Source organism: Coniophora puteana (assembly GCF_000271625.1).
Source record: "Coniophora puteana RWD-64-598 SS2 unplaced genomic scaffold CONPUscaffold_12, whole genome shotgun sequence".
In the NCBI taxonomy this organism is placed as follows: Eukaryota; Fungi; Basidiomycota; class Agaricomycetes; order Boletales; family Coniophoraceae; genus Coniophora; species Coniophora puteana.
This window is the reverse complement of record NW_006913064.1, coordinates 35,260-54,762: the sequence shown is the minus strand read 5'-3', so window position 1 is coordinate 54,762 and position 19,503 is coordinate 35,260. Positions and strand designations below refer to the sequence as shown.

At 56.2% G+C, this 19,503-nt stretch overlaps 4 protein-coding genes across 4 annotated transcripts; 3 read left to right on the top strand and 1 right to left on the bottom strand.

Annotated features, from left to right (window-relative positions):
• Nucleotides 1–51: 51 nt before the first annotated feature.
• CONPUDRAFT_157270 (uncharacterized protein) lies at nucleotides 52–7,690 on the top strand (the record flags this gene model as incomplete). Its single annotated transcript, XM_007774268.1, has 15 exons — nucleotides 52–474; nucleotides 524–1,103; nucleotides 1,193–1,672; nucleotides 1,761–3,028; nucleotides 3,118–3,481; nucleotides 3,587–4,010; nucleotides 4,098–4,861; nucleotides 4,922–5,340; nucleotides 5,402–5,686; nucleotides 5,751–6,044; nucleotides 6,109–6,268; nucleotides 6,329–6,786; nucleotides 7,096–7,184; nucleotides 7,487–7,571; nucleotides 7,634–7,690. 15 exons carry the CDS (start codon nucleotides 52–54, stop codon nucleotides 7,688–7,690), a joined length of 6,150 nt encoding a protein of 2,049 aa, XP_007772458.1.
• A 2,403-nt stretch (nucleotides 7,691–10,093) lies between these two features.
• Nucleotides 10,094–11,793, top strand: CONPUDRAFT_84273 (uncharacterized protein). Its single transcript, XM_007774267.1, has 2 exons — nucleotides 10,094–10,446; nucleotides 10,512–11,793. Exons 1-2 carry the CDS (start codon nucleotides 10,245–10,247, stop codon nucleotides 10,889–10,891), a joined length of 582 nt encoding a protein of 193 aa, XP_007772457.1. The 5' UTR covers nucleotides 10,094–10,244; the 3' UTR covers nucleotides 10,892–11,793.
• Nucleotides 11,794–15,248: 3,455 nt separating this feature from the next.
• On the top strand, nucleotides 15,249–17,376 carry CONPUDRAFT_157268 (MFS general substrate transporter; the record flags this gene model as incomplete). Its single annotated transcript, XM_007774266.1, has 14 exons — nucleotides 15,249–15,415; nucleotides 15,493–15,519; nucleotides 15,572–15,600; nucleotides 15,655–15,703; nucleotides 15,756–15,833; nucleotides 15,887–15,971; nucleotides 16,032–16,399; nucleotides 16,477–16,573; nucleotides 16,631–16,823; nucleotides 16,900–16,957; nucleotides 17,014–17,045; nucleotides 17,100–17,117; nucleotides 17,170–17,237; nucleotides 17,287–17,376. The coding sequence occupies 14 exons, from the start codon at nucleotides 15,249–15,251 to the stop codon at nucleotides 17,374–17,376; spliced, it is 1,359 nt and encodes a 452-aa protein (XP_007772456.1).
• A 19-nt stretch (nucleotides 17,377–17,395) lies between these two features.
• On the bottom strand, nucleotides 17,396–18,881 carry CONPUDRAFT_109434 (DER1-domain-containing protein). The gene is made up of 5 exons (XM_007774265.1): nucleotides 18,401–18,881; nucleotides 18,312–18,345; nucleotides 18,216–18,255; nucleotides 18,071–18,161; nucleotides 17,396–18,003 (listed from the first exon to the last, which is right to left on the bottom strand). Exons 1-5 carry the CDS (start codon nucleotides 18,551–18,553, stop codon nucleotides 17,560–17,562), a joined length of 762 nt encoding a protein of 253 aa, XP_007772455.1. The 5' UTR covers nucleotides 18,554–18,881; the 3' UTR covers nucleotides 17,396–17,559.
• Nucleotides 18,882–19,503: the final 622 nt, after the last annotated feature.

The window sequence follows — 19,503 nt, the reverse complement described above, 5'->3', positions numbered from 1 at the left end:
TTTCTGTCACATTCTCCTCCGTTTTCTCCTTAATATTGGGTCAAGGCGACGATGGTCAAAGGCCAGAAATCGTCGGCCAGTTCTGGCACACGCAAAAAGGTTGCACGCAAACAGGCCACAAAGTCTCAACCTGCAGACGCGCATCCACCACCCGCCCAGCCCAAGGAGAAGAAACCCAAGGGCAAGCAGGCAAAGGCACTCGCAAAGGCTGAGCCCAAGAAGAAGGTCTATGTTCCTCCTCCAAAACCCGTCAAGCCCCAGCCAGATCCGCTCGATGCCCACGGCATTGCCCACCAGCTACCCCCTGAGCTCGTCGTTGTCCTCAGGGCACTGGGCAAGAAGGATCCGGTCACAAAGGCCAAGGCCCTTGATGAGCTCAACGCAAGGTGGATTGACCAGGCAGCGAAGGAGACTGCTGGGGATAACGGCGAGGGCGAGGTTGCGTATGCGCTCGTAGCGATGATGCCTGTCTGGGTACGTCGTCACTTCGTCACCCAGTATCATTGTTCTCAAACCACAACAGTTCCACCGCCTTCCAGTCCTCTTCACCCACCCCGCCCGGCGCATCCGCCTCCTCGCAGCCTCAGTCCACGCTGCCCTGCTCTCGTGCTCGCCCGCCGTGCGCACCGCCGCCTTCGCGCACCTCGCCGACTCCGCAGACCCGGCCAGCACCGAAGCATCGCTCGGCACATGGCTCCTGCTCGCGCACGATCTCGACCGCGTCGTCGTCACACAGGCCGAGCGGTCCTGGCGCGCGTTCGTCTCCTATGCGCCTCCATCTGATCCTCAACACGCGTCCTCTTCAAAGCTGCAAATAACCCCTGATACCTTACGGAGCATCACAGCGTTCACCGAACGCGTTCTCCTGGACCCTCTATCTGTACACGCCGCGCTCAACCCAGCACCACTAGAGGCGCTACCGCCACCACCTGCTGCACGCGGAGGAAAGGGAGGCAAAGGCGCAACACGCCCGCCGCCGCCGCAGGCGTCCAGATCGAAGGAAACCGTCGACAGGCCAAAAGCAGAGGGCGACGAGGAACAGGACGCGGATAAGAGCGCGAGACTGCGGTACGCGGCGCTCGGCGCGCTGCGCTGGATTCTCGGTGCGTTGCGCAACGTCATCATCTTCTCTCTTCACTCAATCCTATTCGACTCTGACTCCCGTGTGTACATAAATACGCTTGCTACACAGACGCACGCAAGGCGCTCGGCCTCCCCCTCTCCGAGCTCTACCCGATCCTGCGCAACACCGCGCTCTGGAGCGCACTGCACCCCGCCGCCCGCGCGCCGTTTGCGTCTGGCGACGATGACCGTCACCAGAAGCAGGACGGGTTCGGACTCGGGCAGCCGCAAGTCCGTGTGGCAGCGTGGACGCTCGTGCTCTGTCTTCTCCAACTGCATGGCGTAAGGTCCTCTGTGTCCAGGTCTGACAACAAACACGATGCGAAAGAGGATGGAGACGGAGACGGAGATAACGTGGAAGGAGTCGAGGAGGCGCAAGCCCCGTCAAGTTCCACGCCAGAGAAAAAGGCAGAGGAGAAGGTAGAAGAAGAGCGCGGTTTGGAGCCGCTGCTGAGCGTCCTGGGCCCGGCGGTGCTCCGTTCTGCGTGGGTCGAGACGGATCCGGGTGTGCGGAGCGCGATTACGAGGCCGGTGTTGATATTCTTGAAAGGTGCGTTTATATCAATGGAACGCACGAGTTTATTGTGACGCTAATATCATCTCATTTCACTGACGCGGTTGACTGCTTGATTTTGCAGAGTATCCGAACGCGTGGTTGGTCGACGCCGAGGCTGCCGCCGCTGCGGGCGTCTCTCACGACGGTGACAGAGAAGACGAAGAGAAAGGCGAACTTGAAGGAGGAGACGAGGACGAGGACGAGGGCACGGAGGATGACGGCGACGAGAGTGGTGAGGAGAACGATGGCGAAGCTCTCGCAGCGACGACCTCCGTGAAACACCCCCTCGCACCAACAAGACGCCAGCTCCCGTCCCCGGCATACACCGACTTCCTCTCCTACCTCGCCCTCGGCTGCGCCGGCTCCCCAATCGAAGGGTACCCCTCGGTGCTCATCGTCCTGTCTACCATCCCTTCCTCTATCATCACCGCCTCCGCCTCCGCCTCCGCTGCACCCACACCCGCGCCTCCACCCCCCGATACCTCCGCCCCATCACCACCATCATCATCATCATCATCACCGAAACCAAGCTCATACGCAGACGCCCTGCACACGCTCTTCGCCGCCTTCTGGGCCGCCATCGACGGGCGCGCGCTCAGCATGAGCGCCGCGGACCGAAAGGGCCCCGCGAGAGCGTTTCTGGGCGCGGTGTTGGAGTGTTTGGTGTTCATGGTGCAGCGCGTGCTGCGTTCCTATCCTTCGCCTGGTTCTGCCTCTCCTGCTCCTGGTGTTGCCGCAAGCGCGGAGCACGTCGAGACAGAGCAGGGGGAGGCCAGCGTGGCGCCCAAGTCCGAACTCGAACCCGAACCCGAGCCCGAGTTTGTGGACCTACCGCGATTGGTAGAGGAGCAGTTCGCGCGCGTGTGGGACGCGCTGTTCGAGTCGCGCAGGCTGCGGGTGGACGCTGTTGACGCGGGGACGCTCGTGCGCGGGGCGCTGGGCGCGTTCGAGAGGCTCGATGCCGCCGCCGCCGATCCCTCCAAGCTGCCGTCGGGAGAGAAGACGAGATCGCTATTCGACGCCGCGTTTGCGCCCCTTGCGCGCGGTGCGCAGGCGCAGACGCCCGGGGCGAGGGAGCTCGCGCCGGCGTTTTTGCGCGTGCTGATGCTGCGTGCCGAGGGCTCGTCGTCTTCGGATGGGGAGTCGAGAACGCACGGCGCGGTGCGTGCGCTGGTTGCGGAGGCTGTGGGTGCGTGTTTGGGCGCGTGCGAGGATGTTCTTGCGCGTGAGCGGCAGGGAGACGTGGACGAAAAAGAGAGGGAGAAGGAGGTCGCAGAGAAGGTGGGCGCGCTCGCGCGCTGGCTGGATGCGTTTGGCGCGGGCTTGTTTGAGCATGGGGAGTTTTTCGTGGTGCGTTGCTTTTTCTTTATTTTCCTTACTCCTACCAACATTCATTCGCCCCGTGACGCTGACGCGCGAATTTATTCATTAATGTGCAGCGCGCAGACGACCTCGCAATCACCCACGCCCCGCTCCTCCTCTCCACCTGCCCCCGTTTCGCGCTCGCGTATCTCTCCCTCCGGGGCACCTCGGACCGTGCCCGCGGGCTCGAGATGTGGCACGCGCTCCTCGCCGGCGTGGCCGTTGCGGATAATCCGGGTGTGCAGAGGAAGCAGCTGGAGATGCTGCTCGACGCGGACGAGAACGGCGGTGTTCCGGCGTACGTCGCGCCTGATCCTGAAGAGGATGGGCTGGATAGGGTGGTCGAGGGGATGCTGGACCGGTGTATCAGCGGTGGCGGTGGGGGCGAAGGAATTCGGGCGGGAGACAGGGCGGTGGTGAGGAGGGTGTTGGCGAGGCCTGGTGCGTATTTTGATCTTTCTTGCTTTCTACTCTCTACCCGTGTTTATGGTGTAGAGGCTAAGTACACGAATTCGGTTGGCTAACTGGCGGTTTCAATTATTGTAGCGCACTTCCTTTCTGCCCGCGGCACCGACATGCTCACGCACGTTCTCGCGTCTGCGCTCGCCGCGCAGGTCGAGAGCGCGCTGTACGAGCCCGAATTTACGCCCGCGAACCTGGACGTACTGCTCGACTTTGTCTCCGTCGTGCTCGCCCGCCGGCCGCCTTCGGCGCAGGCGCCGTCAGCCGCGGCAGCAGACAGTGATAACGACGCAGGGACGGCGGAGACGCTCCTCCCTGCCGTGTTTATCTGCGCGTACCTTCTCCCGCGCGCGTTCCCTGCGCTCGCGGGCGACGTGGAGGTTGCGAAGGCGGTGTGGACCGCGTGGGTTGCCAGCGAGGGTGTACGAGGTGATGTTACGGAGGCGGTGGTGGGTATTGTGAAGGGTAAGCTTGCGAATGTGGTGATGGACTGTGAGGCCAGGGCGAGGTGCGTTTATGGTTCTCGTTCCCCTTGTACTTCCGTGACTGATTGATGATGTTAAATGTCTCGCATTTGACGCTTGACACGAATCAGACCGGAAGACGTCCTCGCCCTCGCCGCGTCCCGCCCACCTGGCCTCGCACTCGACGTGCTCGATGACCTCTTTCCGTCGCGCTCTGAGCTGGAGGGTATGCTAGCTTCCCTACCTGCACACGCGGCAGACCCGAGCATCGCGCTCCTCGAGCCTGCGATTCTCCCACCTGGACCATACTCTGAGTCCGGTGAGCCTCCCTCGCCTACGCAGGGGGCGTCGGTGGACAACCGGGGCTACGGCCCCTACGCGCGCGTTGTGTCCGCGCTGCTCACGCACGCACTGGACGACCGCAGGCGGATCGCGAACGAGGAGACGTGGGTGCTCCCGCACGCGCTGAGGCTCAGCGTGCTCGTGCAGGACTTCATCCGTGTCCCAGGCGCCGGAGGCGGAACCGTGTTCGGGCCGGAGGCGCTATACAGCGATGTGGAGCTGCTGGTTGCGCGTGCGCAGACGCTCGCTACGTATGTGTTTGCTATGGCTGCTTCTGCGGATTCAGACGAGGGCGATGGGGTGAGACATGTGCTTATTACGAAGGCGTGTCTTCCCCCGGCCGCTGGTGCCAGCGCTTCGAAAGGTGCTAGCGCAAGCGCAACACTGAGCGCTGTGGAGCAAATGCTCGTCGACGTGGTCGAATGCGCGAAAGCCAAAGATGAAGTAAGGGAATCGAGGGTGCTCTATGCGCTCTTGCAGCACCTGTTTGCGGATGCGGACACGAGCGATGCGGAGCATTGGTTGTTGCTGGCGAGGAGACTCGAGAAGACAGGTACACTTACTTGGCTTAATTAACATTGTCCCTTCAGATCTCTGACCTTGAACTTGCCAGCACCTCAAACGGCGCTGACCATCGTCGCCGCGCTCACTACGCACGCACCCGAGCCTGCACGGCTCGACCGATACCGCAACGAACTTGCCGCGGACGCACTGGGCATCAAGCCCGCGCAGGCGGCCACGAGCGGGCTGCTGCTCCTCCGCCGGCTAGTCGCGACGGCTCCAGATCCAGAGAGCGACGTCGTATTTTTGCCGCAACAACGCGCTGTGAACCTGATGCGTGTGTGTCAGGCGTGGATCGCTGGCGCTGGCGATGATGACGACGAGGAAGAGGACGAGGACGAGGATGAAGGGGGGTTGGAGGGCGTGGAAAGTGTGATGACGCTGCTGTTCTACCACCTCGCGCCGATCGTGCAGAATGTGGCTGGCGCACATTGGGATCTCGTGTGGGATGTTGTTGAGAATAACCTTGAGGTGGGTGTTCGCATTCATGAATTTAGATGTTTATGTGCCTAATTGCGGATGCTACACGTAGAATTGCTCCTTTGACGATGATGCAACGCTCACGACGCTGGGACGCTCGCTGCGATTGATCATCCTGATCGAGGACCTCGTCAAGACGAACAAGTCGCTTAAGGCGGTATGGGCGGAACGACGGTCGGCTATCCTGTCGCTCGTCAAAGACCTAGTCTCTGCGAAGTCCTCGAACGGAAGCAACAATGCAGGCGTCTCGGCGCCGCGCTCGCTGTGCCGCGAGTTGGCTGTATCGATCGTGCAAGACATGCCGAGCGAGCTCGTCAACGAGAACACGCTCTCAGAGGTATACACCCCCTACAAAACGTCTTCCAGTATGTATGTTTTGCTAATGTCACTCTGCAATGTAGATGTGTCACTTCCTCTCGGACCCGTCCGCTGAGGTGCAGAAGATGAGCTACCGCCTCCTGCACGAGGCCACGCGGAAGCGCACAGAGCATCTCGTCGTCGAGGCGGCCGTCGACACCGAGAACAAGGTCAAGATAGGGCTCCCCGACGAGCTCGTCGTGATCCTGCATCAGACGCTGGACCTCGGCGACGTCGAGCAGGATGCGTCTGAGAGTGCAGGGATACAGACGCACAGGTTTGATGTGTTTGGGCATATGCTTGGGTGGATGGTCGCGTTTGATTTGTTTGAAGGAGCAGTGCGTGATCATTCATGAGTTGACGTGGGTTGTGCTGATGTTGTGGTTTTCTGATGGTTTGTAGTCGCTGAAGGTTAGAACAGGATACGTCCAGCATCTGCGAAGCCTCGGAGTCGTGGGCAAGAACTTCATCCCGCACATCTTCGAGGTTCTGAACCTGTTCGATGGACGGCGAAAGCCGTTCAAACTGTCCATATGGGAGGTGGACGGGTATCACCTCGACTGTGAGTGTTTGACCCTGTCATTCCTTCGACATTCTAGTTGACGTTGGACTACGATGCCAGATTACGACCCCGACGACTTCCTCTCGATCCGACTCTTCGCCGCGCACCTGTATCACCGTGCACTACTCACGATCCCCGTACTCGTGCGCTCCTGGATCTCAGACTGCACCGACAAACAGCTACTCTCACGTGTACTCGACTTTACCTCGTCCTTCTTCTCCCCAGGCATCATCCGCGCCGAGCTCGCCCTCGTCCGCCAGGCACTCATCAGCGCCGGCGGAGACAGCGACGGGACGGCGCTCGACGACGGCGAGAACGTGGCGATCCGGGTGTCGAACGTGGCGGGCGAGGCGACGGCGAGCTACACGATCGACGACCAGGTGGTCGAGTTTGCGGTGCGCATGCCGCAGGACTGGCCGCTGCACCGGCTCACGATCCGGGACACGAGGATGCCGGGCGTGAGCGAGGAGCGGTGGAGGGCGTGGGTGCTTGGCGTGCAGCAGACGGTGTGGCAGCAGGTGAGGCTTTTCTTTTCTTTGCTTTTTTCACTTGGGGGTTCAGGGATTATTGGGCGGATATGGTTGGCGCTGTGCGTGAGAGGCTGTTTGGTCGATTGGATTTCCTTTTCTCGACTCGTGGTTGGTCGAACGAGGGGTTACGGGTATCTTACGCTCTCATTTGCTCGCACATCTGTGTGGAGCTTTTCAGCCACCCGGCTCAGAACCGAGCTTGTTGGCTCGGGGCCGAGGAGCGAATCGCATATTCTCTCTTGGGATCGGCTAACCGGTTCACCTTGGACGCACGCTAACCGGGCTTCATCTGTCTAGAATGGCCATATTGTCGACGGCCTGAGCATGTTTACCAAGAACGTGAAGCTGCACTTCGCTGGCCTCGTCGAATGCGCGATCTGCTATTCGTGAGTTGTCCAATCATCATCCTTATTTTCCATCTTCTCCTTGTCAAAATTCCCTCCGCTGCCGCCATCGCCCTTGGCGTTCCCGGGACCGCGAGAGTATGCATTGCATAGCTTCGCGGGACGAGACGTCTTCTCTTTTCCTCTTTCCTCCCCATCCTCCGTCTCCCGTGCTGCGTCATGGGACAGCGCCAAGCAGAGCTCATGAGAGCCTCGCGGAGATTTCGCCAGCCATCGCGGACCCTCAGACTCGTCGCTGACCTCTTATGCCTTGCCTGTTTGCTTTTCCGCGAACACGCCCACAGGATCATATGCGCCATCGACGGAAGCATACCCGCGAAGCCCTGCCGGACGTGCAAGAACCGGTTCCACGCCGCGTGTTTGTACAAGGTGCGCTTTGTTCCTCGTCAATAGCCATAATCGTCAAAACAGTTTTGCTGATGCCTGTACAGTGGTTCGAGTCGAGTCACGCGTCGAGTTGTCCGCTGTGTCGCTCGGATATTCTCTAGATCGCACCAAGATGCGACAAGGTAAACTTGCGATAGACGAAGCAAGACGTGTAGAAGCATTGGAAGCTGTATAGATCCCTTTTTCTTGTATCCCTATCACCTAGCATCCTAGGACTCTCATCGATCTTCACCCCACACGCTCTGGTCAGCGGTCGAAGCGCACTCCCACCCCGCGTCCCTGCAATTCATTCTTGCACTTCCATCAGGGATCCGAACGTCCAAGTTCTAGCGTACGAAGCACCCGCGAACGTTCACGCTATTTTTGCGAGTGCTAAGCCGCGGAGCTTGAAATGAGCTCCACGACGTGCGCGCGAAGGTGTACACAAATTGGAGATTGCAAGGGAACACCATTGCGCGAATCCGGAATGCTACGTGCTATATCGATACATGGGAGCTTCACGAAGCTGTCCTGTTATACACCGTTATGAAAGAAGGTATATGAAGCTGTTCTCCCAGGCAGATCAGCTGCGCCGAGACGGTCTAATGCGCACGCCGTGTCCCGTGGTCGTTGCTTAAGGCGGCTATTGCAGCTCGCGGACTCACGATTTCGTGAATGCGAGGAGAGCCGCGGAGCGGTCGTGACAAGTTTGGAGACGGGTGGCGAATGGCGAGTGGGATAAATGAGATGTCGGGAAAGGCGAGGGCAAGTGCGCGGTTGGGGTTCGATGTGTAGCGGATGACCCAGGTGATCATTGAAGCGGATGGGATTAATGCCGTCGTATGAAGACAGTTCTAATGTGAATGCGATGTCGTTGCAATATTCCAGCTCTGAGTCCATGATTAATAGTATGCCCAAGCATGAATATTAGAGCCCGTGTTCAGCCTCGTTTTCACGAGCCCTCTGACCAGGCTGGCATCATATCCGCACACACAGGAACTCCGGAATGCGCAATGATTGAGTTCAAAACTACAGTACCTCGCATCTGCAAAAGCAACACACCTCCGCGTCTCGAAGGGGCGAGAGAAGTCCATGAGTGTCGGCCGAGCGGCTGATGCGGTGGTCATGTGGCGCTGGATACAGTAAGATATGTTGCGGACGCTGATATGGCGCACCCTCCAGGTCGCAAACGGCGCGTCCGAGTCATACTTTGAGCGCTTGAGCGCCGCATATCCCTGTATGAATCAGCATTTAAACTTGAAGGCGGCGAGGCTGACATATCATGGCTACAGTTGCTTCGGTGAGGGTCTCGGGGGCGATTTGCGACATCGCACGCACTCTTTCACGAAGATTAGGCGGCTGCGAAAGGGTCAGCGGACCTTCGCATGCTGTGTTCCATGTCTCAGAGATAACTCTTGTGGACAGCGGACAGCTAGCTGTCTTCCAGTGTCCAAGTTGACGTCCCCGCGTTTTCCAGCCCCGATAAGCAAGAAGATACCTAGGCAGTGGCCGTTGAAGGGCATCACTATCAGCTATAGACTATCGAGACCTGGTAGATGCGATCAGAAGGGGGACCCGAAGAGTTCGCACCGACGTCGGGTCGGCCGTACTCGGTGCGGGATCCGGATGAACGGCGCGACATTCGCTCTGTAAGTTTGAAACACTGTTTGATCCTTGCATTACGGTTCCCGTCCGCGTCCGCCGCCGACTTCCTCGCACCTAGGCCTGGTAGGGCTTATCTTAGAGTGCAGAGTTCAGGAAGAAGGCAGGCAAGGTTCACTATCAGGTCCATCGATAACACAGGAAGGAGGGGGAGAGGAAGGGGGAATGGATTTGCAGACACACCCACGAAAGGGCTGCTGTGCGTTTCCTGTTTGAAATGGTCCGCTGGCAATATGATAGCCATAGTACTCGAGAAGGGCGTGCACTATCTTTATCCCACAATTGTGTCCAAATACGCACCCATTTCTTGCACACCGCCAGCATTGCACACCCCTCCTGACTCCCATACTCACCCGCCGTTTCGGCCGTGCGCAATATGGCAGAGAAGCCTGCCGTGGGTATTCTTCCCTTGGCTGATGCGCACCGGTACGGTGGATGCGATGAATGGGCATTTGAAAGGGCGAGAGGTGAGAGGTGGACACTCGACTTCCATTACATGGACGATGTGTGGTCCAGGGTGCCGCAAGGAGGGCAGACAGGGGCGGCAATGATGCTCCATTGCCCTCTCCTTTTCCCGTGTCCGCATTATCAAAAACGAAACAGACGGAGGACGTTTCACGCGATAATAGAATGACGTTGGCTTCTTTGAAGAGCGCCTGACGTTCCGGAAGCCTCGCCTGATCAGGATCCAGGATCATCAAAATCAAACAAGGCAGAGCTAATTTCCGCCGCCACATTCTCCTCGTGTCTCGTGTCCGGACGAAATACGCTCTGCAGGCTATCCTTGTCCATCGCATATAAATGGTCCACTTCCCGGACATGCTCCCGCTACCTCCCCAGTCCGTCTCTCTTACCAAAGCCAGTCTCGTCCTACGTTCCAGCGCCTCGCATATAGCACGCTCCATAAAACGGCTCCCATAGCGTCCGCTGTCTGACGCACACCATTACACCGTTTGCCATATCCCGCCTAAGCCAGGACACCTAGACACCAAGACACCCCTCGCGATGACCTCAATGACCTGCGTCTACCCCGTGCCTGTGCCCCTGGCGCCACAACCATCACCGCCATCCCACTCGCGACCGCCACGTTCTTCTGTCTCGTTTGCGTCACCTGTACTCGGTATAGGTGCCGGCTCAGACGCGGCGAGCACCACCGCAGGTGCAGACGGCGGCTTTGCGTTCGCGCGTGTCCAGGGCGAGATATGTCTCGTACAAAGTACGTCTGTCCGGTTGCCCAACATCCATGACGTAGCCCCTGACTGTATCACCACGCGTCTGCAGTATCTCGACCCCCCGCTGCATCATCATCCAAATCCACCAGCTCCTACCCACCACCACAATCACAATCGCACCCACACCCACAGCACCTCTCTTCGCCCCTCACACCCACACCCGCCTCCGCACCCCCAATCGACCTCTCCGTCTTCCGCCACGAATTCGTCTCCATCTTCCGCTACTCGCACCGCGTGCGCGTGCCCGCGCGTGACCTGCGCGTCCTCGAGCTGCTCGACGACCCCGGCTGCCTGCGCCACGAGGAAGACAGCGGGACCGTGTTCCTCGCCAAGGACCTCGCGCTCCGCCTCCGCCGCATGGCCGACGCGAGCGCCGCGCTCAAAGCCGGATTTGGACGGCCCGGGTATGGGCAACGGCGGCGGAGCTGAACGCGCTTGGTTATGGCCAGCAACTTGCATCTGTGACTGCGCGGAGCGCTCCCAAACTCGGCGGCTCGCCCGGACGCGCGCGCGGATCCAATGGACCGTGGCCATGACTAAGGCCAAGGCCAAGGTCGCCGTTATGGCCCGCGGTTGAGCCCACGCTCACGGATTCTCTCTGATTGTGATGAGGGTACAGATGCTTCCTTTTGACGACGTCGACGCAGTCCTGCGTACATGCCCGCGTGCCCCCCCTCACCGCCTTTACATCCTCCACTCATCCTTACTTACTTCAAGTTTTATGCTCACATAGACCCCCATCCACTGTCCCCGTTCCCCCTGCCAGCCCCCCACCAGCAAGCTCATCCAACCCGCCACTCACACCACCCCCATCAACACATTCTCCCTTGCAAACATCTGCACTATTTAGATCACCCGTGTCTCTTTCCCGTTTGTTACGGCTGTAGCGCTATTATGGTACCCTTGTACGATTATAATCCGGGCGTGATCGCTCTCCTTTCCTTTTCCTCTTCCCTTTCATGTGGCTTTTGATATTCAGGCGCAGCCTGCTGGGCACCAAGCAAGTAATACAGACTACAGTTCCCATCTATGCCAACCGTGCTTGCGAGCTGCTTACAATGCCCCCAATTACAGAGCACACTTGACGTAGGATTGAGTTGTACATTCCGCAACAGCAAAGCTGGGAAGCACGGCACGCACAAATGGCTCACCTGCGACGCACCCACATGGTACTACGAGTCCAGGTGACACCCGGGCGAGTTCTCGGTATCAGAAGATCTACTATGAAAAAGTAGCGATTGCATTGCAGTAGATTTGCAGTAATACATACATACTTGTAGCAGGGCCCCGGAAGCTCCCCTAAAGGTTTGTCCGTGGAAATATATTTTAGTTACCATATAAGGAAGGAAGGTTTGTCCGTGTTATCATATATTTTTCGTCAAAGTGACCCAATGTTTGTCCGCTTTAATATATTCCCACGCCCTTAGGGGGTCTATCTTTGTCTGAGATAATATATATGTTCTCAATACCGACTCGCTTGAAGCTTGCTTGAAGCGTAACAGCAAACTGACATGAATGCCATTCGAACAATACCACTTCCTCCCGGGTAACTCTGTTCGTCGCCTACAGAATGACAGCCGCCCCGTTACTCGTTGTGTGCTCAAGTTTTCTCGGCTGCTTTATGCGGACTCCGAGATTCATACAAATGTCCATGCGAATACTGCACTATATCATCTCGGGCCTAACCTATTCATCGACAAGGATCTTGATGAGCTAGCACTTAGGACCCGGTGATGCTGCTGGGTATTGAGAGCTTCTAACGCAGCCAGAAGTTGTAGACGGTTGTACGGCAACTAGACATGTGCATAATGATGATATCACTATCAGAGGTTGGTCCGAGTGGATATATTTTGGCCGTCATGTTTGTCCGACATAATATACAACCGTGAGAACTTTATCATATGTTGGTCCGACTTAATATACAATCGTGGGAATTTGTAATATATTTTCGGGTCGATTTGGCCATTTTGCCCGGACAAACCTTTGGGGGAGCTTCCGGGGCCCTCTTGTAGCGCATCCCGCACGACAGACGCCGCGCCGCGGGGTGCACCGGCGTTCTGGTGAAAGCAAAGGCTATTAATAAAAGCATACGAGGAAAAGAGTACGAATTCAAATCCACTTACTTTGTAAATCTCGTTGCGCCTAGAGCGCTTAACTTCACGGGGAGTAAAGTTTTGGGGACCGCTCGGGTCAGTCTGGGCTCCGTACGTGTGCTGCGTGTGTATATTGTAAGCCTACTTACTGTATACCAGTCAGACGAACGGAGAAGTGAATGGAACGGCCGTTGAGGGACGGATAGAGTGTGTGCGGGTACCCTTATGTTCGTTGGTGTGCGGCTAGGACAGGTCTTGAATGTCTAACTAAATCACTAGAGTGTCCCCAGCTCGGTATGAGGTCCACGTCCATGCTGCGTGCGTAAACAGCGGGGCTGAAAGCCAGCGACGCAGAAGCCGCCGGCGGGACATAACCGGTCAGTAAAGACTGTCAGCAGACATGTAAAGGACACTCGACGGGAAAACAGGCAAGAAAACAGTCCGTGGAGCGGCGCATGTACTGATGACAGCGAAGCTGGCGACCGAAAGGGCTCTGGGAAGCTCTTGAATGACCGAAGACGTCAAGCACATGCAGCCAGGCCGGCGGCACAAGCACGCGACGCGGCGTCAGGCTCCGAGCTTTTCACGAGGCGTTGGGCACGCGGCTGCGGCCAGCACGAGGATAGTAGCATGGTCTATGTAGTACAGTAGGACCCCCGAATATCCCGGTATAGGCCTGGTCCCAAATCTCGCTGGCCGATCCGGACATTTACCCCTATTCAGGGTCGCCAATCCGGACAGAGCGACAGGCCTCTGGGAGTAGGTGGTAAAAAAAATCCGGACAGAGCGACAGGCCTCTTGGGATAGGGGTTATTACAATCCGGACATGGAAACAGGCATCGTCAGCGTCGTTAATATTGGCCCATACACCAATTGTCTGTAATAAGTCTTAACAGTCGGGGCAGTCTGCAAGCACTAGCAATGATAGAGTCCCCTATGAAACCTTGTGTTATTATGATGGGACTAAAAAGAAATTGAGTGTTGCCAGAGGTGAGGCAGCGAGAAGGAGTCGCTCTACTACTTGTCAACAAATATCAGCTTAAGCCAGAGCAAGCGTCTGTAATGTGGTGGGGGTGGCACTGCTTTCGTCCCCGTTGTGGTGTATCTAGTAATATAGCTGAGCTGGGAACGCGCGAACCGTACAACCGTAGCTTAGCGGTTACAGCGGCTATCTTGTTTTGCGTCACCGCCGGTTCGAATCTTCGCCCCGCCAATAATGCATACTTGGTTATACGTGAAGAAGAGCGCCTCACTTCGAAGTCCACCACAAGTATGGTTATTCAGTAACTAGGAAAAGATCCATATGCCACTAATTATAAAGATATGACTTGAAAATACTTCCTCTACAAGAACAGTGGCTGAAGTCCGGACAGGGTTACAGGCCTTTATGAGTGCGGACTACGCACCAGGGCATCGAGGCTGGTCACAGTCCGGACATGGGACCAGGCATGATATCCTATGTCCGATCCGAATCCGGACCCAGGACTAGCCCCTATCTACTGTTTGCTCAGACCTCGCTGGCGAGTCCGGACTTTGGACCAGGCATTTTTCCCCATTAGGAAGGTCTATCCGGACTTTGGACCAGGCCTCTTGTCCCAAATAGGAAGGTGCTATCCGGACTTTGGACCAGGCCTATACCGGGATATTCGGGGGTCCTAGTACAGTGAAGAGCGCTCGCTTTTTGCTTCCGCATTTCGGTGTCCATTCTCCTCTGTCGATAGAGTTCGGAGGGTCGCCGCAGATCGTCGTCCTCGTTTCAATGGGTTATTCTAGTGTGAAAACGCGCTGCCGGGAGGTGAATTCGCCGTGTCTAGACTTGGAGAGACAAGAAGCCCGCATAGACGTGTGCGGGTGGTCGCCGATCGCAAGTTTTGCGGTCGAAGATGCATATAGACGCCAGATGTAATGCGTGAGCAGCGATTGGCCTGTCAGCCCGTGCTCATGCATACAGTTGACTGCAAAGTTGACGCGGGATCTCGGGGGGGTATCACCGTCTGACTTCTGCAATCTTTGATTCGTATGGAAGGGTCTTGACGGATCTTATGGTGGAAGGGCGAGGCACTCGAAGACATCCTAAGGTGATCTGCTCAAAGATGAGGAGAAGAAGGCAAGATGCGGATGGGACGCAGAATGCAGGCCCGGGTGTTTCCGCTCACCGCCTCGGTCCGCTCCACCGGATTGCAAATTAGCGCTCAGCGCCGCCTTCGGCGTTTTCCGGCTCTCGATGATGATGTTTTCAAGGCGTGAGGGGTTCTCGCTGCTCTTGCGCGAGTGGTTCTCATCAACATCGATCTTCTTTGTCTCTCGAGACAATCATGGACCGTCTAGCCTGCGTGCATCCCCGACCACGCGATCAAATACAAATTCTGATCAACCTCGGCGAAACGGACGGGTGCAGCCGGGATCTTCTGCCTACGGCTTCCAAGTATTCGATCGCTCGACGTTCCCTAACGGTGTCAAGAAACTCCGAACTTATCTTCATGGCTTGCTTGAGGCCTGCGGCTGGGCAACGAGACGTCAACGCTCTTCGAGTTGCCTCATGCCGTTTCTCCACCGTGGCGTGACCTATGATTTGAATATTCTTGCCCCATTTCCCTGCCGGAAGCACCTGCCGTAGCGTATGAGTCATACCGCGCCCTGATCTCGGATGTCAACTGTAAACTTTCTCTCTCCCATCTGTTTACACAACCATTATGACCGAAGACACTCGTTCCCGGCCAGTTGTCGCAGAGGCCATTGCCCAAGAAGGTGTTCAAACCGCCGAGAAAGGTGTAGCGGACCGTAGACCGGCAATTCTGTCTTTAGGAGAAGATGTTTATCCCGAAGGCGGATGGCGGGCCTGGTGCACCGTGCTAGGCGCGTGAGTGGCGTTTCTGCATTGTTTGTTTGGAACATGGCTCTTACAGTTTTACGTGCGCAACTATGCTTGACATATAGGCTACTTGCACAGTTGTGCAGTTATGGGTAAGACTGCGTTCTGTCGTAGGGATTTTTCTTTGATAAATGCGTATAACAGCTATACCGTATCATTTGGAGTTTATCAAGGTAAGACTATGTTTATTGTCCGGTTGGTTTAGTATCAAATATTGGTACGTGCAGAGTATTATACAACGGATTACCTCAAGAACGAGCCAGCTTCTGCAATTTCGTAAGTAAGGAGAACTGTTTTCTTCAAGGCTGGGTTTGACACATTACTTCAGATGGATCGGTAGCGTCAATGCGTTCCTCTTTGAAGCTTCTGGCATCGTCGCCGGACGGCTTTATGATCGAGGATACTTGTGAGTAGCCTTGCTATGCTACCGGCAAAGGGCTGAAGAGTCGTCTCCCACAGCTACCATCTCGTCTACGGAGGATGCCTGATGCAATCACTCTCGCTCTTCATGCTTTCTTTAGCAAAGCCCGACCAGTATTACCAGGTCAGTGTCTCTGAACGTTGGGTCCGCGTATCAGCATTGATGTCAACTTTGCGCACACAGATCTTTCTCGCGCAGGGAGTAGCCTCAGGCATATCCTCCGGCGTCCTTTTTATACCCACGATGGCCATCGCCTCCCAGTACTTCTTCAAGCGTCGCGCTCTGATGATGACCCTCGTCTCGTGCGGGGCGGCCCTCGGATCAATCGTCTTCCCAATCCTACTAAACAATATGCTAAATGGACCAAACGGTGGCTTCGGATTCGCAACGAGCGTTCGAGCGAGTGCAGCTGTCGTTGCGGGGTTCTTGTTCATCGCGTGTTGCCTCATGCGTACACGTGCCGAATATTCTGAGCCTGCGACGAGCTCCAACTATGGGAAGACTACAAAGCGATGTTTCAAGGATGTTGCGTATATGCTAGGAATATCCGGGTACGTCAATTGGTCCTCCCACTTGGATACAGGCCGGGAATGGGAAGGAGATGAATAGCTGATGATCACTCCTGCAGCACAATGATTTTCGGAGTAGTGATGTACTATCCGATCTTCTACCTCCAGCTCGACGCCGTCTCGCACAACATCGACTCGACGTTCTCCTTCTGTTCAGTAAGCTGATTGTCTTACCATCGATGTCATCTGGCATGCCTTTATTTCCTCTACCAGCTCGTCATCATGAATGCCTCAAGCTTCGCGGGCCAGCTGGTTGCGGGTTTTCTAGCCCATCCTATGGGGACGCTGAACGTATTGATCGCTTCCATGATCGGAGGAAGCGCAACTATCTTTGGCATGATGGGTTTAACCATGATTCCAGGTGTAGCTGTCTTCGCAGTGGTGTATGGCGTCTTCTTCGGCATTTGTGAGTTTGTGTTACCACTGAAGTCCGTCATCTTGGTTTATCAATGCATGCTTCGCGTTGATTTGGTGGCATGTAGTCATTGCTATGTGGTCGCCATCGATGGCGGCGCTTACACCTGATCACGATGAACTTGGGTGAGTGCTCCGAGGTTTACTGTGCAACGTACCACTATCTGACCATGGATATTGAGTGTGCGAATGGGTATGGGCTGTGCCGGGATGGGTAAGTCACCTAGTGACAATAATACGGCGCATGAGCTAACATCATGCTACATAGCCATAGGTGCTCTTGTTGGTAAGAGAGTTGTAGTTTAGACGGTTGGAAGGTGTGACCTAATTTCTCGTAGGTACACCGATTTCGGGTGCACTCCTAGGTAGTAGTTATGCTTGGTGGAAGCCGGGATTATTCAATGGGGTGAGTGCCTGCATGAAACAAACTGTCGGAATCACTTACGGTAGTATAGGCGATGGGACTTGTCGCGTGCGCTCTTGTCATTGGCATGCGGCTCACTACTGGAAGACCACACCTCAGGGGTTTACCCTCCGACTCATAACCCCGCGACGTAGTTTCGAGCAAATTGTGGTTGTACACGTAGATACTATTGCAAGGACTGACAAATGTCTTAATTATGTTCGAATACCACTGGTGCTCTTTCAATCGAATCTCATTCCAGGTCCGCTGAAACGCGAACGCACCCAGAAACCCCAAATACTGTGTCAACTCTCCCTCACTGCGTCTACTGCTCTCCCAGCCTCTTGCCCCTCCCCCACCTATAGCTATCCCCTTCCCCGCCCGGCGCAAACACTGTAACCCCTCGCCCGACCTTCGACACCCGCGGCCTCGCCTTATCCCCGAACCACTCCCTCACCCTCCCAGGCGCATGCGCCGCCGCCCCCGCGAGCACACCCCGCTCCACACCGCCTGCGCCCGAGCAACCCCACACGAGCCACCACCACAGGTGCCCGACGACCATGCCGCTTGCGCCGAGCGCGGCGTAGGCGCGCCCGCCGACGAGGATGTCGAGCGCGAGGAGGACGTAGGGGTAATAGTTCGTGCGGAAGGTGACGAGCCCGAAGAGGGAGGTCTGGGCGGAGGAAGGGGCGAATGTGCAGTCGAGGTAGACTAGGGCGTGGACGAGGGCGTGTTCGTGGATGTGGGGGTTGAGGGGGAGGTTGATGATCTGGGGGAGGGGTCAGTGGGCTTGTGGTTCGGCTGGAGACGGGAAGCGGATGGGAGAGGATACGCACTAGGATAGACGCGCAAACGAACAGCAGCTGCCACGAGTAGTCGGAGGAGCGACGGTCATATTGGTTCGTCTCAAGAGAGAGCGAGTGGTGACTACAGGTTAGACCAATTAGGGCACCGTTAGGTTTGACGGATCAGTGCACCTACTAAAGCATGAAGAGCTCAAAGATAAGAGGCAGACCGCCAGCTGCCGTCGTGTCCTTGACTGAGCTCAACAAACATTGGAGCAACGGAACGACTCACGTCCATAGAAGAAGGTCGTAAATGGTCGCCAGACCTTCCCATTGTCATCCTCAGCTCGTTACGACGTAGAAAGTTCAACAGCGACTCACCTCAAGAGCCTGCGCGGCCTTCCGTGAGAACACAATCCTCCAGGGAGAGACAACGCCGAGAAGAACCGCGAGACTCGTAACGCAGTACGACGCGCATAAGAAACGCGTCACCGGCGGGATACGCCGTATCTCTTCTGCGATTGTCCTAGGCATGGTCAACGGTGGGCGACGAGAACGAGGAGAAGCAGACTCTGCACAGCGACACAGACGCCCTCGGCTCTTATAATAGAAACATGCTGTATATGTAGCGCCCAGCGGGAAGTGGGTCAGCTTCCCATGACATAGGAACGGGATCACCTCGAGTCACTGCCAAGCGGCCACTACCTTCGCGTCCGATGGTTGTTGGACACGGTGATGATGGGGTTTCTGTGCATGCGCGTGGTACCGGAACTTAAAGCAACAAAGCCAGGAGGTAAGTTGCTTCCAGTTTTCTCTCCCGTCGAGCCATGATGGAGAAATTGCCTCACGAACAGAAAGCAGCTGACGAACGATCCGAGAGGTGTCATGAAAAGTAGAAAGACAAGAAACATCAAGGAGTACAGCTCCCGAAGTCAAAGCAGTATAGCCGAAGTTTGACCTGGTTTGATGACGTTTTCATGCTGACGAGCCCGAGATAAGCCCCTATTCTCGCACTTCAGTCCCCCCCTTTTACAAATCTTTAAGGCTTTTTATACTTGCAAATTAATATGTCTCAATGGCCCACTCCTATGGTGCACCGGGCATTCTATGGTAGATGACGTCCTTAGTGGTGGTGAATACCACAAAATGTGGGCCATGTAGCGGCATGTTACCATGGGTGCACTCAAGAACTCACCATGGTAGAGTGCCATAGCAGTGGTACTGTGCCTGGTTGGGGTAGTCTTTATGACCCATGGTGCTTAGTACAGGGTGGCAGGAGTCCTTGTGGTGGTGAACTTAGCAGGTGAGGAGATACCCTTATATAGACATAGCAGCCAAATTTCTATGACCTTTGCAAAGCAAATCAAATATCAAATACCGAAGTTTTGTACCCACCACCCACACAAGGGGAACATATAAGCACCAGATGGGGCAAGTGTCCCACCCATTTGCTTACGAATTTGTGCTACATTTGGACGATGCCT

Coding starts and splice junctions, on each gene's coding strand:
- CONPUDRAFT_84273 (XM_007774267.1), top strand. CDS start 10,245: ATGACCTGCGTCTACCCCGTGCCTGTGCCCCTGGCGCCACAACCATCA. Junction 10,447..10,511: donor CGAGATATGTCTCGTACAAA/GTACGTCTGTCC, acceptor ACGCGTCTGCAG/TATCTCGACCCCCCGCTGCA.
- CONPUDRAFT_109434 (XM_007774265.1), bottom strand. CDS start 18,553: ATGCCTAGGACAATCGCAGAAGAGATACGGCGTATCCCGCCGGTGACG. Junction 18,346..18,400: donor AGGCCGCGCAGGCTCTTGAG/GTGAGTCGCTGT, acceptor GACAATGGGAAG/GTCTGGCGACCATTTACGAC. Junction 18,256..18,311: donor TACGACCTTCTTCTATGGAC/GTGAGTCGTTCC, acceptor ACACGACGGCAG/CTGGCGGTCTGCCTCTTATC.